At 37.9% G+C, this 17,698-nt stretch overlaps 2 protein-coding genes across 3 annotated transcripts; both read right to left on the reverse strand.

Annotated features, from left to right (window-relative positions):
* Positions 1-922: 922 nt before the first annotated feature.
* On the reverse strand, positions 923-5,401 carry LOC122089907 (probable protein phosphatase 2C 5). The gene is made up of 8 exons (XM_042659677.1): positions 5,106-5,401; positions 4,635-4,990; positions 4,373-4,544; positions 4,057-4,274; positions 3,828-3,935; positions 3,591-3,716; positions 3,266-3,498; positions 923-1,495 (listed from the first exon to the last, which is right to left on the reverse strand). Exons 2-8 carry the CDS (start codon positions 4,833-4,835, stop codon positions 1,279-1,281), a joined length of 1,275 nt encoding a protein of 424 aa, XP_042515611.1. The 5' UTR covers positions 4,836-4,990; positions 5,106-5,401; the 3' UTR covers positions 923-1,278.
* A 4,526-nt stretch (positions 5,402-9,927) lies between these two features.
* On the reverse strand, positions 9,928-17,115 carry LOC122090038 (kinesin-like protein KIN-14I). 2 transcript variants are annotated; one of them, XM_042659869.1, is made up of 19 exons: positions 16,526-17,115; positions 16,008-16,174; positions 15,770-15,913; positions 15,258-15,512; positions 15,090-15,161; positions 14,592-14,660; positions 14,261-14,341; positions 13,987-14,124; positions 13,814-13,895; positions 13,618-13,713; positions 13,342-13,518; positions 13,132-13,238; positions 12,802-12,980; positions 12,548-12,709; positions 12,216-12,469; positions 11,963-12,126; positions 11,623-11,844; positions 10,497-11,023; positions 9,928-10,335 (listed from the first exon to the last, which is right to left on the reverse strand). In XM_042659869.1, the coding sequence occupies exons 1-19, from the start codon at positions 16,641-16,643 to the stop codon at positions 10,206-10,208; spliced, it is 3,144 nt and encodes a 1,047-aa protein (XP_042515803.1). In that variant the 5' UTR covers positions 16,644-17,115; the 3' UTR covers positions 9,928-10,205. The 2 variants fall into 2 exon arrangements, with proteins under 2 accessions (XP_042515803.1, XP_042515804.1); XM_042659870.1 differs by having other exon boundaries at positions 14,261-14,338; positions 16,526-17,113.
* Between the last annotated feature and the right edge of the window lie 583 nt (positions 17,116-17,698).

Below are 17,698 nucleotides of genomic sequence, written 5' to 3' on the forward strand. Positions count from 1 at the left end.
TTTATATTTACATTACTTTGGCAATTCCTCCAATCTACTAAGATCTAGTGGGAGAACATTTTCATGGGATCTACCTAATCTTATGCTTACTTACCCCACCCCACTTAGTTTTGAACTAAACAAAAAATGAAAACCTACACTTTGAGAGCACTACCGTAGAAAAGAAGCAAGGTGCATTTAATCGATTGTAACACTCACCCATAGTGGAAAAGAGAGAAAACAAAGAAGAAAAATAAATCAAATCAAACCTTGATGTATCCTTTCTCTTGGTCAAACAATCTCTCTATGCAAATTTTGAAATATAAAAAAGAAAGGTACCCTAAGGATAAGATATCGAACTTGAAATGCTCACATGTCTAAATGTAAGTATCTCAAATGTAATTTACCTAATTTTTAATAAACAAAAATACTAAACACAAATGTAACCCCTTAATAGGTAGCATAAGCTCTGATGATCATTTGAATTCTCTCCTTCCTCACTTGGGAAAGAGTTAAGGGAAGATAAAAAATAATTAAATGTAAGTAAGGGCATAAGATCACTACTTGATCACGTTATGTAGTTCATGTAATTTCTACATCAGCGTAGGGATTGATAAAAACTTATGCAGAAGTATCAACATGAATGAGATTTTTTCATAGTTATTGAAGTAATTTTGTGCACCCCAATATCTATGCACAAAAACCACGTGCTCAAGTGAGTTTCTTCTTCTTCCCTATAAGTAAATGAATATAGAAGCATGCCAGTTTTTTTTTTTTTTTTCCAATCAATTTCCAGAATTCAGATGAATCGTATGATTAGATGCTACCTGTCCATAAAATATCAACTCCACGTACTGTCCACCAAAAACCACTCCCAACTAAAATGAAAATAAAAAAAAGCCAGCCCAAACAACAAGACTGTTGAATCTCCCAAACTAATAAATGAACAAAAACTATGAGCAGAGCTGCTGCACTAAGAAATATGTAGACATCACAAATGTTACTTACAAATCCAAGCTGTTAGCACACTATCGGAATCATATATACGAATAGTAAGTTTTTATGGTTAGTCCTCCCAATCAGACATAGATCAAAAATCAACACACCCTACTTTCTTGACAGAACCTACATACCTTACAGGGACACACAAATCACCACCAAGAATATAACCCAAAGCAACCCTACCTTAGTAATGGGCTCTCAAATTTCAGAAAGTGTTTTCCCAATGAATAAGCTCACACTGCCTAAGACAAATAACTATAAACATAAAGGGGATATGGCATACTTAAAAAAAATCAACTATGTGGTCACTGTCGTTGGGCTTCGCCGTTTTCCTTCCATGGCATCCTTCTTCATTCGACAGTTTGTGCAAAGGAATGGACCTTCCCAAGGCTGTGATGCAGGTGAGAAGAAAGATCCAGAATTAACAGACAAGCCATCACTTGGCGGTTGATCCACTTGGCACACTGCACACCTGAATATTCCTGAGTTTGTCTTGGGAAAATCCTTACCCAACCTGCAATACCATAGCAGCCAAATTAGAGATGTTTGATTCCAGTGAAGGTGAGAAATCCAACTATAAATGTGGATTAAGTGTAGGCCTAAATATTAAAGGAACAAAAACAGCTGTGAAGCACAATTAAACAAATCCATGGAAGGTATTTCACCTCTCTTTCTCTTAAGAGTTGTTCCAAGTTTTTGTTCGTTAAAGATTTATTGTGCAAGAAAAAAGGTTGCCAGATGACCGAATGGAAGATTAATATATCATACAAGGACCAATGACGCCATGGTCCCCAAACCAGTAGGTTTCAACTACTGGAGCCAGAGTAAAATTTCACAGGATTTATAATCACTTGGGCGTCCATCATATGACCACCAAATCTTCCTATATCAAATGGTATATAAGCCTATTTTATGTTTTCTTTCCTCTACTATTTTACTATTCTCACTCCAAATTGACAGTTCAAATTCCTTGGGGTTGAGGCCCACCCAGCTCAGCTCCTTTGCCTCATATATCAGGTTGGCCCACCCATGGACCACCAAGTTGTGCTCTTTGTACCAATCCATTAAAATTCAGGCAACCATTAAATCGGACTTTTGAGTTTGAGTTAGTTTGATCTCACAGACTTGAGTTGTGGATCAAATAGAAAAGCTGGTTCAATGGATTCCTAAGACAGCCCTTTGAGCCCCACAGATTTTCTCAATTTCTACCATCAAACCACTCCACACTGAATAGAAAAAGGACCTTCTTAATTTGCAAGCCTCAATGGAACAGGGTACATGTGCAAATGCAGCCCAACTAGGAAGAAACAGAAAGACATCACCTGAAAGACATTATTCTGTCTCCAGAGTTTCAGACTTTTTAAAAGGTTGACCGAACAGCGAAAATCCAGTTCATTTTGTAAACACTATAGAGGATACATGCAGTTTCCATTTTCCTTCGCCATCTCTTTACAGAATTCTCAAGCACCTTTATTCATGGTAGCTGATGTAACATATGAAGATGAAACGAACTTGATTTCTTGAGTCTCATTGCCTCCTTTCTATGTGATAGGAGTCTATCTGGCCTACAGGAAAAGCAGAACTGCTATGGCTCCCCCGATAAAAACAATCCCATCAGTAAGAAAGGAAGAAGTCAGGTTTGTTCCGAAATTGAAGCTCACACATGACCTTCAAGAAGATTATGAGAGAGAGAGAGAGAGACAGAGATCAAAGGTTTCACATTAAATGGAGTTCACAGTACTCCAACAAATTAGCAAACAACCTAATAAGAAAGGGATCTCCAACAGATCGTCTTCCTCCCAAAAGACCTTTCTCATGAATTTTTCCTGATTATTTGGGACTAAACCCTTATGGGACAGGTGCTCTCTGCTGGTATTCCTGTATTCTTATTTTATGTCATCTATAACATCTTAGTTAATACAACCAAGAAAAGAAAAGGTTGGAAGAAAGAAGTTAAAACAAAGAATGGGGAAAAGAACTTATCGTCCATTGCTATCACTAAACAATTCGTAAGCCAATTGATCCATCTCAAGTGTGCCTAAATTCATATTGTGATAAGATAACTCATTTTACGTACAGTCAACTATAACATACATTCCTTAAAGACAATTACAAGAGCATTGGAAGTGTAATAAATGTCAACCCCTGAAGACGGTTTACCAAGACTTAATGAAAAGTGACACACACACACAAGGAACCACTATTAATTGCACACAGCACACAACACACAACTTGATGGTAATGATCAGATGCGAAGTGGCTTAGGCAAGTTGATAACACATACCTTTCCACAAGTATTGCAGAACCCTCTTCAAACAGCTCCTCCACAACCCCAACAGAGGAACGCTTGCTAGTTGATTTACTCATAGAACTCAGAGATCGTTTCCCAAAGATAAACGAACCAAGTTTATTCAGTTTCTTCTTTGGAGTTGGTGCCAGAACAGATTGTTCGGATGGAATGATGTCAACAACTAGGCAGGTTGTATCATCTTTTAGACCTCTTGACCTCAGAGCTTCCTAAAACAGTAAATCAAATAGATAGGTGCAAACAGAGTACAATAAAAAGACATGAGTATTCTAAAAATAACATAGCCAAAGTTAAACATCACCTTCACAACGAGCTTTGCAGCAAGCTCCGCAGGTAAACCCCGGCATGATTGTGCAGCCAGCTCAGATGACAAAGCATCCCAGATTCCATCAGAAGCAATAATTAACCTTCCCCCAGCATTTGAAAGCTAAGAGTTCATAAAAGCAGTAATATTAACACCTTAGAAACTTGAATTTCACCATATAAAGCAAACTTGCCAACTAGGAGAACTTGCTGAGCCTCTCACCAAATCACTCACCTTAACTTGCTTAACATATGGTATAGGGACAATGAATTCCCCAACATCCATATCACCAATTGACCTTGAAAGGCATAATCCTCCAGGCCAGCAGCGAAGGGGGCCCACCTGTGAAAAATGCAAGGGTTAAATGACTACCCTTAATGGTAAGGGGGGAAGAAAGAGTACAACACTATGAAATCTTCCAGCAAGAAGAACCAGTGAACATATTCAATTTTTCTTTTCATACCTCTGTACCTCCATAAACGTTAAGTCTTCCCACTGCACCACCACTTGCAGTCACACGCTCCCTTTCTTCAGGATTCTCTTCTAGCCTGTGATCAACCGTCAAAAGAGAAACCAGTCCCCCATGTGTATCCAATATGCATCGCGAATCCCCCACAGATGCAACTGTCACCGTAAATCCATCAATCACAACAAGGGTAACTGTTGTACCAGAGGTTTCTCCTGTAGACCACATACGGATACGTAGATCGAAAGAACATCAGAAACAAAAGGGATAAATGTAGAAATGTTGAAAGACCCAAAGAGTAGTTTATGCTTACCTCTCCTTTGAAACTCTATGTCAGTCTTCACAAAACCTGCCACCAATGCCCGAGGGAGGGATTGAAGCCACTCTTCCCTACCAATGCCTTGAGGAATCGCACTCATAACATTATTTAGCAGATTCTCCTTGGCATATATAGCAGCTGAGATGCCATTGTGCCCATCAAAGATCTGCCATCAACACCAAATTTATATTCTACAAAGACAACTCGAGAAAAATATTCGAGCAGGCTAATACCGGAAGGAGGAGAGAGGGAGTACCGCAAACACTGAGAAGGACGAAGCTGTATTCCCCGGAATCCTCTGACAATCTGGTCTGATAAGAAAGTAATCCTCCCCTTTCTTAGCTAGAGCAGCCTGTCCATATTTGATGGAAGGTTTCTCAACCTTCTCATTCCTGAGCTCGCGACCGATCAAGGTAGCTAGTGGAACCAAGGGAGTCTTCATCACTGAAACTTCCATCAACCTAATGTTTTGGACATCTCTAACAGTTTCGTACGGAAACCCCTAATTCATTCAAATGAATATCGTAAGGGCCTTTCACACGATTTTGCCATTTTAACAGGACCCAAATCATATGTATCAACCAACTGATCGAAAATTTCCCTACATGCAATCTACATTACAGTACAATAAATCACATAAAGAGCAAACATCAAACACAAACAAAGCAACTATGAGAAGAATGCAGAAATTTCCAAATTAAGAAATTTATAAAAACTCTAATCTTACAATCGAAAACACCACAGTCCTCTCCCAAGTCGCAATTGGAAGAATATTTCGTATCAAAGAAGAAGGAATTTGAAGCACTGAAGAACTGAATAGATGATACTTAGAAATCCTACGTCTCTGCAACCACTGGATATTTCGTCACTCTAAATCTTACCTCTAAATAAACAATCAAACCTTCTTCCTCGACAATTTCAGCGTAGAAACCCGACTGAACCAGTGAAGTACGAAACCCTAGGAAATCGACATTACCTGCGGAAGCGGTTAACAGAATGGAGAGAGAGAGAGAGAGAGAGAGAGATGAGAAAGGAAATATGGGGGAAAAAAATCTGAGAGAATGGGAGAAACGCGGGGAGAAAAAAGCGGTTTCGGGACTGAGTTTGACAGCGACTCCACATATTTGATAATGACGTCTTTGCTCCAAAGTGATTGACAGACGATCGCTTATTCAAATTACTCAAATACCCTGTACTCTTACTTTAAATGCCATTATGTGCCGTAGCCTTTGAGCGGCACTGGAGCTCTGTTTGTAAGGCATTGTAGGAATAGATTCCGAGTTGAGAATGCATTCTGAAGCCAAAAAAGATATGTAGAAAAGAATCTGGTTTTAAATTATGATATAGACTTAGAATTCATTCTGTGAATCCATTCCAAACATACCCTTAAACGAACCCAATAGTAACATGAATCTTGTTCTTGGGTTGGTCTTTGTTTTGGCTTGTGCTTGGGTGGTCCGCGGTCGGCTCAAATTTTGAATATAAAACATCTTTTAAGTTGGAAATATTAGACATCTATTAGCACTCAAGTAGAATTCTAGAATTAGAAGTATGGATAAAGTATTCATTCACTTGTGGAGAAAGAAAAATCCCTTCATCCCCAGTAATTTGACCTTGTGATTTTACTTTTGTGTCATCAAAGATTTCCCTCCACCCATGAAAAAGAAGAATTAAGAAAGATTCCCTCACTATTGGTTATCTGACCTTGTTGTTAGACTATTATCATAAACAATCATCCCCCATTTTATATGGTAAAAGAAAAAAACACTTCTCCCTATTATTGGACTTTGTAGCTGCATCAATACCCTAAACTATGTATCTGCAATTTAAGTAGAGATCATAGCGATGAGTTGCTCCGCTAGTCTTCCTGAGTATTAATCGAGGTGCACGTAAACTGACCTAAACACTTTGGTTAACAAAAAAAAAAAAAAGGCGTAAACTTCACTCCCCTCTCCTGAACTAAGGCGAAATATCAACTGGACACACCACCTTTACGAAAATATCACTCCCCTCCCATACAAGAAAAATATGCTATCTAATAGCCCCCAACCGTTAGTTTTGTCTATTAAGTCAAGTTAATTTTTTCATAATCCCCAAAATACCCATTAATTGTGTAATCCCAAAATTACCCTTAAGTGAAAGACCCCCTGAAATCCATCCCTATTCCTCTTTCTCTGTACCTGAACCGAAAGAGAAGAAGAAGAAGCTTGAAGGAGAAGGAGAGATCATCTTCATCGAAGCATTTTTTTCCTGTTCATCTTTGTTGTCTTTTCCCCTTTGGAAGCTTGAAGGAGAAGGAGAAGAAGCTTGAAGGTGTTTGAAATGAATGGACTTAGAAATCTCAAGAACAATGGAAGGGACTGAAGTTGTAACAGTAGCAGCTGGAGCTATATTAACAGAATCCTTAATTTCTATAACCGATGATAATGGATCTGAGAGCTAGAGCTAGGAGAGATCATTATCACCTTGGTCCATCTGCGCCGTCAGTCGAGAACCTATATCTATATTCTCGAAATTGAACAAAACCCTAACCTTGCTCATCAGATCCGAGCTGTGGAAAATAGATTCCGTCGAGCCTAATTCAACCATGCCATTTGCACAAGGAATACAAACAATTGTCTGCAACCCAAAAACCTAACCTTGTTGTGCCCGTTCACTGGGTGAGTTCGCAAGCCTCTCACTTTCGGTGAACCAAACCGGCACCGAAGTGTAAAACGCCTGACTCAGAAGGCCAACGCCGTTCATAAACAACTGAGTCATCGAAACAAGAAAGAACCACTCTGTATCAGTAACCTCTTCATCAACAGCATCATCAGCAGAAGCCGGCACACCAAAAATTAACGAATTGAGTTCTCGAAAGGAGAAGGATTGATCACCTTCATTGAAGCTTCCACATGCGACAAATTGGATTTATTACTCCATTTTTGTTTGACGTTCTCTGTTTCTCTGTCATTTTTAATGGTGGAATTTTTCTCTACTAAAGCATTTGCATTTCCTCTAATGCTCAGAGAGATCCTGCCAAGTTTGGGGTTTTCAATGGATCAAAATATGTTTCTTGATAGTATTAGTGCCAATTTTAATCTAATTATGAATCATATTAAATACTTTGCAGAATTATGCAATGGGATACCTGAATCTATTTTTGTTGGTGCTTGATATACTCAACTGCTTCCTCTAATATGTCAAAAGTGTTTGTTTGCTGCAAAGTAACCCAGGAAACCATGACACCGCGATTACAAAGAACCGCTAATTCAAGGTTTATTGTTTTTAGATTATAAAATCAGATACTGAGTGAACTTGGAAATTCCTCTAAACCCATGTTTTAAGTATTTATTAGATTCAACGAGGTAAGAAAATTTACGTTGTCCATATTGGGAACCAGTTCCTAAAGCTTCCTTATCCTGTCACTGATTCGAGTCCTCGGAACCTAATCAAGGAACAAACTACCATATAAAGAAGCAAAAATTTTTCAGAGTTTCTGAAATTGGGTGTCGTTGAACTGTTTACCGCAGATTGAGAGAGACATTAGGTCTGTGAAAGAAGCTCGTCATCTTGGAACAAAGAGTCGAACCATGTCGTCGGAGCTTACCGGAATCGGGAGAGCCTTGTGGTGGGCATGTCTGTCTCAACAACAGAGAAGGAGGAGAATAGGGTGGACTTCAGTTGTTCTTTCACTTAAGGGTAATTTTGGCATTACACAATTAGGGGATATTTTGGGGATTATGAAAAAATTAACTTTAACTTGACTTAACAGCCAGAACTAATGGTTGGGGGCTGTTTGATAGCATCTTTTTCTTGTAGGGGAGGGGAGCGATATTTTCGCAAAAGTGGTGGGTCCAGTTGATATTTCACCTTAGTTCAAGGGAGGGGAGTGAAGTTTACCCCCAAAAAAAAAAATTACCTTAAACTGTTAAAATAGATTGAAATATTTTATTATTATTATTTTGTTCTTTGGGTTGAAGATTGGAATAGATTTATAAACGAAAAAATTGAAGCATTTCGGTCAATGACATGCCACCTTTTTCCAAAAGAGAGGAAACCTTTTTTTGGAGGAAGTTGGAGCCTGCAGGGCTCATAAGGACAAAATCCTACCGACCCCTTAGAAATGTTGATCATGCTTTATAAATAATAGTCTATGATTATGGATTAGGCATGTGCAACACTTATCCCTTGTCAACGTTTATTTGTTATGGTGATGTCACAAGATAGGTCAAAATGGGCATTTTGAGAACTGTAACATACCATTTGTTATTTCTAATTTTTTTAGGGTTTTAGTTTATGTAACCACTGTTGGTTACATTCAGCTTTGCACTGAGGACTCAAAACCTATATATAATATATGTTAACGGGATTGATAGTCTAGTGGAAAGAAATTCTTCTCTCATAATCACTGAAGTCGATTAGCTGTGGGTTCAAGTTAACATGTTTTACTATTGCTCGTTGGTCTTACGAAAGCATTGCTTGATGTATAAAAGCTTCGGCCAGGGACTATGATCACTATAATGAAGCACTCACCTTTTTTTATTCATTCTAGGAAAATAAAACACTACAATTTATGGTATTCTGATGGAAGGAGATTGTGGTGTTTTGTCTCTTATGGAAAGGTAGAGAGAAAGTTACCCTCAGTTGTGGTGTTTGTCTCGTATGAAAAGGGAGTTTACAGGATGGTGAAAACTTATCATTAACATACACCAAGATTAACCCCTTTTTTAAGGAATATATTTATTAACCCTCTATAAGGTGTCAAATAGTTTATTGGAAAAAGATTCTCCGGGCTGTTGGAAAGGGAAAACTAGCACCCTTCCTCACATGAAATGACCTGCTACCCTCATCAGTATAAAACCATTTTAAAGCACCTTATTGGTGTGTTTCCTACATTGCTTGCTCAAATAATCCTCTTTTTTTTTTTTTTTTTTTTCAATAGCGAAGGTTAAAACTTGTCATTTCACATATGCACCCAAAATACAAGGCAATGAAGGTTCTCAAAAATAACATATGGTAAATCATTTTCAAATAATTTGAAAACTTTCTTTTGCCACTCACTTAAAGGTTTTTTTCATAATAAACCAAGAGACAATAACAAATATATATATATATATATATATCACATGATCTGAATATACCTACGGAGGTGTCATTTAAATAGTCTCTCTTTTTAATGGAAAAGGGTTCTCGACATTAGGTGGAACCCTCTCTCCGGTGCGAGCTTAGAGAACGCTTTCACATTTTAGATTTATTTAGAGACTTTATTTTATTGTTCATAAGAATAGGGGAAACCGTTAATTTTTTTAATTTGGCTTAAACAAAATTAAGAAATGAATATACATGGTATCTGAGCAAGATGATTGGGTATTCAATACCTATCAAGTGAAAGGGATTTGGATTTGGCACTCACTCCATTTCTCTAAATTTCTTGGCCAGACTTCCAAAGTCCTGAACAACTAAATCCAGTACCAATTGCAAGTTTTGAGCAATAATTTTGTACCAAGGAATTCAAATGTGGATGGGAAGGAATTATGATCACACTGATACTGTAAATGACTCAATGGTGAGGAAGAACACAAAGAATGAATTTACTTTCTTCATTTTCTTTCCTTCTTTTGCTTTCCTTTTGTTTGGTGAGAGATAACACAGAAAGAACGAATTCACAAATAATGCGTATAGAAACAAATGGAAACTGAGGGGACACCACACCCCTTGAGATCACCACTAATAAAAACAGCAACTTGAATTATTGCAGCTTCTCACGTATCTGAAAACCTCTCTCTTTCTCTCCCTCTACAGAAACCTGAAATTATCAACTTCCCTTTCTGCTCTTTGTAGATAATTACTTCCCATTTCCAGCTCTGCGCTTCATGTCAACAGAAGCTGGCTGCCTTCCACTCCGATGTACAGGTGGGCCAACTCCATTTGATGATTTCCGTGAAGGTGAAGGACTTAATGTAGGAATTGAACTCCTACATATGAAAAGTGTTAGGAACATGTAAATTAATCACTATTAGGAACATGTAAACTTAATCACTAGACAGTAACTTGGCAAGCAAATAATGTTGGCAACTTGGTTTGCATATATATAATTATCACATAATTGCTCTAATATTGTTGCAACAGACATTACCTTATTTCAGGGCTTTTATATGCCTTGGGTTGAGGTTTCTTGATCTTTGACCCAACTCCATTTGGTATTCTGGTCACTTTAGGATTATTGAATTGCCAAAGCATGTCCGGCTCAGATGAATCGCTAGTTGCAACCTCGAGCTCATCAGAATCATAAGTGGTAGCCGTGTCAAACCGGCTTCTCTGAAGATCAAAATCTTGGCTCTCCTTTCTGTTACCTCCGACTCTATTGTATCGCTTTTCTGGGTATACCTTTGAATCCAGGAGAAATCTCTGATAGAAATGCTCAGGCAACTGGCCATTTTCACCATCCCAACACCCCAGTGGTTTTTCATCTCCATATACAACTTCTTGCTTGTTCACCATGACCTTATCAACCCAATCCCCAGACCCTGTTTCCTTCTCATCCTCCTTTTGAAAATTCCGTTCAAGGCCACTGACTGGTGGCCAGGAAGATGAATGCATCAATAGTTCCTGTGGATCAAGGCTTGTTGACCTCTTTGACATTGTCACAAAATTATTCCTTACCTACAAAACAAGAATATCAAACTTCCAACTTCACAAAGCATTTGATGAAATTAGTTAAGCATATTAATTAGCAACTAGTAACAGAACAACCAATAGTTTGAACATGTGAGGTTAACAAGTTGTGTTTCAACTAATTGCACGTGAGGTTAATGTGTATGTGTTTCAACTAGAACTAAATATTGGAGAATTCAGAGAAAAAGAGAATTTCAGTAGCTATCTGGATCGAACATGATCAGATTGTTATGGACATCCTCTTAGACTCAGCCATTGAAAACGATTGATGGATTCCCATGCCACTGAATGTGCACCTCAATTGCAACAACCTATTTTTGACGTAGCTGTATGATACTCTTATTCCAAGTAACATTGCCAAGGCTCAGTTGAATTTAGTTACACTAATGAACTTGTGATTCATCATTTACCCTTTTACTTTGATTTCACTCTAAGCTACTTACCTGAGATTCTCTACACTGCCTATCGGAAACATTCATCAGACACCAAAAATGCTTGAAAGTAAGGAGATGTGTTAATCTATATACACTGAAAATGTAAAGTAAAATAAATAACCTCACCACAATTAGATCTATAAGTGAAATTACCTCTATGTTTCCTACATCCTCCATTGGTTGCCGGCTGTCGCTGTGAGCACTAGACACATCTCCTCCAATCTGTCTGTTATTATGCAAAGGTGATCCACTAGGCTTAAATACAGGTGATTCACTAAGCTTAAATATGTGTTGTTCAGGAGTGTAGGGTATGGAATGTTGGAGGTGCTCGGGTTCTTCCTCTTTCCTTGCTAATGCTGCCTTAAGACTAGCAATCTGAAATAAGAATTGAGTATAGAACAAAACTCGTCATTGAAAATACGACCCAGGCATAGTAGGATGTAGCTTCTGTAAATGTAAGAAGGAAAATGATATCATCATATGAAAAAACAACCTGCTCTTTGAGCTCTTTGACATCTGTACTATCTTTGTTTACTCGGGCAGCACCAAGCTCAACAGTAGAAACCCGCTCAGCAAACTTGAGCGTACTAATTGTCTCCCCAATAGCATCAGCTTCAGGGCTAATGTGAACAAACATTAATGTCTTGGCTTGTCCTCCTAGATAGAATAAAAACACAAAAAGTAATTAGGCAAATGAAAATGTAGTTACAATACACCTAGGGGAGTAGAGAACCTTTGTTTAATACCTAGAGAATCTTGAAGCAGTTGTGTGAGTTTACTGTTCCTGTAAGGAACATGTGAATTCTTTTGGGCGAGGGACGAGATCACGTCGCCTAGAGCAGAAAGTGATTTGTTAATATGCTGCGCTTCTTTTAGTCTATCTCCTGTAACTTCAGATTTGTCAACCCTTTCACTCCCAGCCAGGTCAACCAAGTGCATGCACCCACGGAGAACAGCTCCAGATGTCAGGTCTCTACCTTGAACATGAACTGTCAGGCAACTGCAAATAAATTCAATATAAAAATCAGTACTATAAAGAATTTTATTCCAACAGAAGATACAAAACTCACAATCATACCTATGAGAGCGACTACTACGGTCGTTGAGGGCTGTTGAACTCACTGCACGATTCCTTTGTCCAAGGTTCATCAGGTCAAGAACATCAAATGTTGATGCAACAGGTACAAGATTTGCATCTGGTACATTGAGTCCCCCTTGAGCACTGTTACGAATTTCTAATGTGTTCAATGGTTAAGGGAATTCCTCTTGGGGGAAGAAAAGATCCAAATTGCAAAAAGGTAAAAGAAATAAACCCAATGTTCTAAAGGATATCTTTTGTTAAAACCATCAGTAACCAGGAGGTCTCTGACTTGTTCATTATATATCTCAATCATCTGAACAGAAACATCATAGCAAAAGCTATCCTTTCTTTGTTCTGAGAGAAGAAACAAATCATTCAACGCCCTGTAATTTACACCTTGGCTTTTCTCTGTAAGCTCACGTGGCCCTGTCTGGATACATAAAACCAAATGAATCAGAAAAATGGCTTACAAATCATCAAACCAGTACATCCAGTGAATGAAATGAAATGAATAAATCAAGTAATTGCATCCTAAAAGAATAAATGGATACATACATCCATCCACTATTAGGATGTCTTACCATAGTGTGGGTTTTTCCTGATCCTGTCTGCCCATATGCAAATATGCAAACATTGTAACCATCAAGAACTGATCGAATTAGGGGTCGAGTATCTGAGAAGACTTCCTCTGTAATGGAACAGAAAATGAATGGTGGTTTATCAAATGTCATAAAGTTGAAGTAAGTCTGAAAAGAAAAACGAAAACTAAACAAAATGGGGACCTTAGTGACCTTGAGATGCAGTTGGACCAAAAACTTTGTTGAAAGTGAATGATCTACGTCCCTCTTTTCCATATTTTGAAGGGGTGAGGATTGTAATATTTCCTTCTTCTATATGATCCACATTGCTCAAACGGTTTGGTTGCCCTGGCAAGAAGGGTCTGACTCGACAGTAGACCCTGATACTTCCTAATAATATAGAAGCCAAAAAACTGATAAATCTCTTTTCAGGAAATGAAAAAGATTACGACAAAGGGGTGAGGGTGGTTACTCAAATAACAACATTACCTTTAAGGTCTTGCACTTGATTATATAGTTTACGGTTTTCTTCAAGAACTCTATGGTATCCAGAGGAAGCGACAGCTAGACCATGCATGTGTCTACCTGTTAAGGGATGGGATAACTTTAGGATCAAAGAAACCTTTGGTTGTAAAGAAGCACCCAAAAAAAAAAAAAATGTTAGAAAAATCCCTTGAAGTCTCACCAAGAGTGTTGAACTCCTCAAGGCACTTCATCTGCATAAAGTGCATCCCAGCTTTTGTTGTAGAGAGAGTATGCCTGAGCTCCTAAAATCATTTGAAATTATTGTCATCAAGTTACTTCTCCGCAAGTTTATATGGAAAAATTATATCACACTTATTCACTATCAATGAATACATGAATATCTCTTTGTTGCCGATCAAGGAGCATCTGTTGCTTCATAATCTGCTTTTTTGACTCCTCATCATGGATAGATTTTTCATGTAAGGATTTCTTTTTGATCATCTTTGCCACGTTCTCATCATTCACCTCCACCTTCATATCAACAAAGGAAATATAATTTTACATCCAAAGAATTAATAAACATCACCAACTTCATAATGCATATTCATACAACAACTCATATCTTGCATTTAACGTTGTGCCAGAGAAGTGAATATGAGCAACATACCTTCACTTCACAAGAAGCAGTCCTTAAAAGGGTTTTGTCTCCACCAGTTTTAGTCAGATCCAATGCAGCTGTTTTCATCTGCTGGATCATAAAACATACAATAAATAGAAGTTGTTGTGAAAGAAACTTATAAAAGTCCATGCTTGAAAATTTTAGATAAGACAACAATTGACACAGATAGTTGAGTTTTTATTCTAGAAATACTCAAATTCTACACATGGAAATAATCAAGTCTTTGCCCAAATCCATATTCCCACCCTCCCCCACCCCTATTCAGCATGAGGACTGATTGATTCACAGAGTAGTACAGGGCATATAAAAGGAAACTTACCAGCTCATTTTGACTTGCAAGACGACGTTCAAACTCCTCCATAACCTTACTTAGCAATGACTCCACTAACTGTTACCAGCAGAAACAATAATATGTTTCACTCAGGATTAAGCATTATAACTAAATCGTTGATAAACTGTGAGGAAAAGAAACGCTCAAGTCCAGATAAATCATAGCATGACAGGAAGAAGCCAAGCTTATTTAAACTGTATTGTACACATGGAACACATGCAGAGAGATCGGGAACCACAACATGCCATGACTGCAGTGATCTGCTAGGCCCAAACTTCACCATGTTTTTCTGACTGTTCAATAATCCTATTGTTGGGATCATTTAGTGGGGTATTGGCCTAGGATGTCTTAAAGGTGTGAGTCATGAATGTTGAACATGAGTCCTTTGCATATGTCCACAAGGGCCAGCATACAACAGCAAGAATGCATACCAAATTTTTCCTCCCATTTTTTGCTCTAAGTTAAAATTACAATAAGAACTCTTACCGCTGGAACTTCCTCAGGGTTCTTGTCCGATAGAGCTGCACGTACAAGCATATTCACGGATTGAGTGGTAGTCTGCAGATTAAATTTTGAGTGCAATAGAACATCATTATAGTTCATCACATGGCAAAGCAAGTCTACATATAACCCCAAATAGTAAAGCTTACCAACCATTTCAGTAAGAGCATGAGCAAGATCACCATTTGAGCTTGGTTGAGGGGATAAACCATCCATGGATCTCTCACTCGTTGATTGGCTCCTTGACAATGAGTTTGTGAAAAGTTCAGAATTTTTCCTTACGACATATTTACCTGAGCTGGCAGATTTTATACTTCCTCCAAATTTCCACTTTCCACCAAACTGTTTGGAGTCACTATAGGATTTAAGTTCCAGAACACAGTTTACAATCCGTGAAGATTTCCCTCCCTGGAAGTTTAAGAAAAGGACAGAAAATAAAGGGATTGAACAATAAAAATATTGTACTTTCAGAACCTGATGCATTCTAAACTGATATTGGCTTATCTTCCACAACTGTAGAACTTTGATTTGCAAGTAAAAATTGGTTTTACATCCACAGGAAAATAATGAGAAAGATAAAAGGGACAAGGATAGGCAAAAAAGTTTTTAAGAAGCCCATAATCAGATTGTTTATGCTAAATAATAAAAAGGTAAATAACACTCACCTGTTCCAGATCGGATGCCTCAAAGGTAGGAAGCCCAATCTCCTGCACAACTATGAGGAAATTCCTCACATTTTCAAAATATTGATATGCTGATAAAGCAGCTCCATCAGGGACATTAACAGTATCAGATGAACTTTCCACAACCTGTGAATTATTAGGAAGAAGAAAATAGATAAACAACAGGAGGGAAAGAAGGATTTCAAGCCAGTGAGAAAGAAGGGCATCTTCATAAACCAACCTTTGGCACTGCACCAGGTTGAACCTTGTTGAGAACATTGCAGAGGATAATTCCACTTCGTAACCCAAGCCTAAATTCATCCTCAGATGGCTCAGCCGGCAAATCTTTGGCAGCAACCAATCCGACCATCTTTCGCAGCCATCCCGCAGCCTCATACCTTCTAAATGCTGTAAAACGATGCACAAATCCAGTTAGGAAAAGAACATGGTATTAACCGAGGCACATTCTATCAGTCTACGGGGATGAAACTCAGAACAGAAGCTGCAAGGTTCCCTTGTAAAAATTAAACATCTGCTAACCAAGGCAATTAAGAACATTAATCAAAAAATGACACAGACGCTTATGCTCTGTTGTGTTGAAAAATAAGGAAAAATAAGGAAACAATCCAAACCGATCATAGTTTAAAAAGAGAAAGGTTTCCAAATTGTAAAAAAATAAATAAAAATTAAAAAAATAAATAAATAATCCATTGAATGAAAATTCTGAACTAATACAAAGAAAGGATTAAAGGTGAATACCTGCTTCCTCTGCTTTCCTCGATGCTAAATCAATGTCGCTCAATCGAGTCCCATGCTGCTGTAGAACATCCTCCACAACAGAAGCCATAGAAAATGATAAAATCCCCTCTGTCGCCATTTCCACAAAGAGAAAGCTAATAATTCTCAAAACAAAATCAATCCCAAAATCAAAATGCTGCCATTTAATGCTACGATTTTGCCGGAGAAACAGAATCAGCACTAAATCCTCAAACCTCCACGATCTCCATGAAACACAATGCAACCAATCGTGAGACCTATCTTCAGGTACCTCCAGAGATCAACGAATGAACGATGATACAAGTTGCAGAGCTAGGAATCAGAGATGAGATGGAAACTGTAAAGCGAATTGAACAGATGGAATGAGAGAAATAGAGAAGTAAGACGAAAGAGACAGAGAGGGTTGTGGTGTTTTATGATTTTCAATCTGTTCTTTCTATTCTTATTTTCTCCCTGCGCAATAATCTCCCTCAAACCTTGAAAGCTTTCTCTCTCTATCTCTCTCTTTCTCTTTCTTTCTCTCACCTTTCGATCGTTTAATATTGGCTTTCAAAAGTGAACCAAACCTCGATCCGAACCTCCCGGCTCGGAAACAGAATGGTTTTTTTTCCATTTCACGGCTGTATGGCTACGTGAAGAGAATGAAACCTATTTATATCTTTGAATGTTTATCGAACTATCAACCATTAGATCAGAATCTATGGATATCATGCCATAAGCCAGACCATGATCATGTCCTTAATTGAATCTAAACCATTGGTGTGGCATAGAGGGCATCCGCGTTCATTTTCCATTTTTAGTAAATTAATAATTCTTATAAGGGTATTATTGGAATAGTGATATGTACACTATTTCCACTTTTTCCTTTTGCCCTTTTCCTCGGACAGTTATTTCTAAGATTTAGCTTTTCCAACAGTCAAATGTTTTTGAAGTATTTGTCATATCTCCGTGTCATATCCCTAATTTGCCATGTGTCTGTACTTTGAAAAGGGATGAATCTTCATGTAATATCTCTGATCCATGAATATGACATCTATTAAATTAAATGAGGAGAAAAAAATAAATACCATATCTACGGATCAACGACGTTCACGTATAATCACATATGTGAAGATTCACTGTACTCAAAAATACCTTTAGATTTATCCTAGGCCT

This window comes from Macadamia integrifolia, chromosome 9 (genome assembly GCF_013358625.1).
Source record: "Macadamia integrifolia cultivar HAES 741 chromosome 9, SCU_Mint_v3, whole genome shotgun sequence".
Classification (NCBI taxonomy): Eukaryota; Viridiplantae; Streptophyta; class Magnoliopsida; order Proteales; family Proteaceae; genus Macadamia; species Macadamia integrifolia.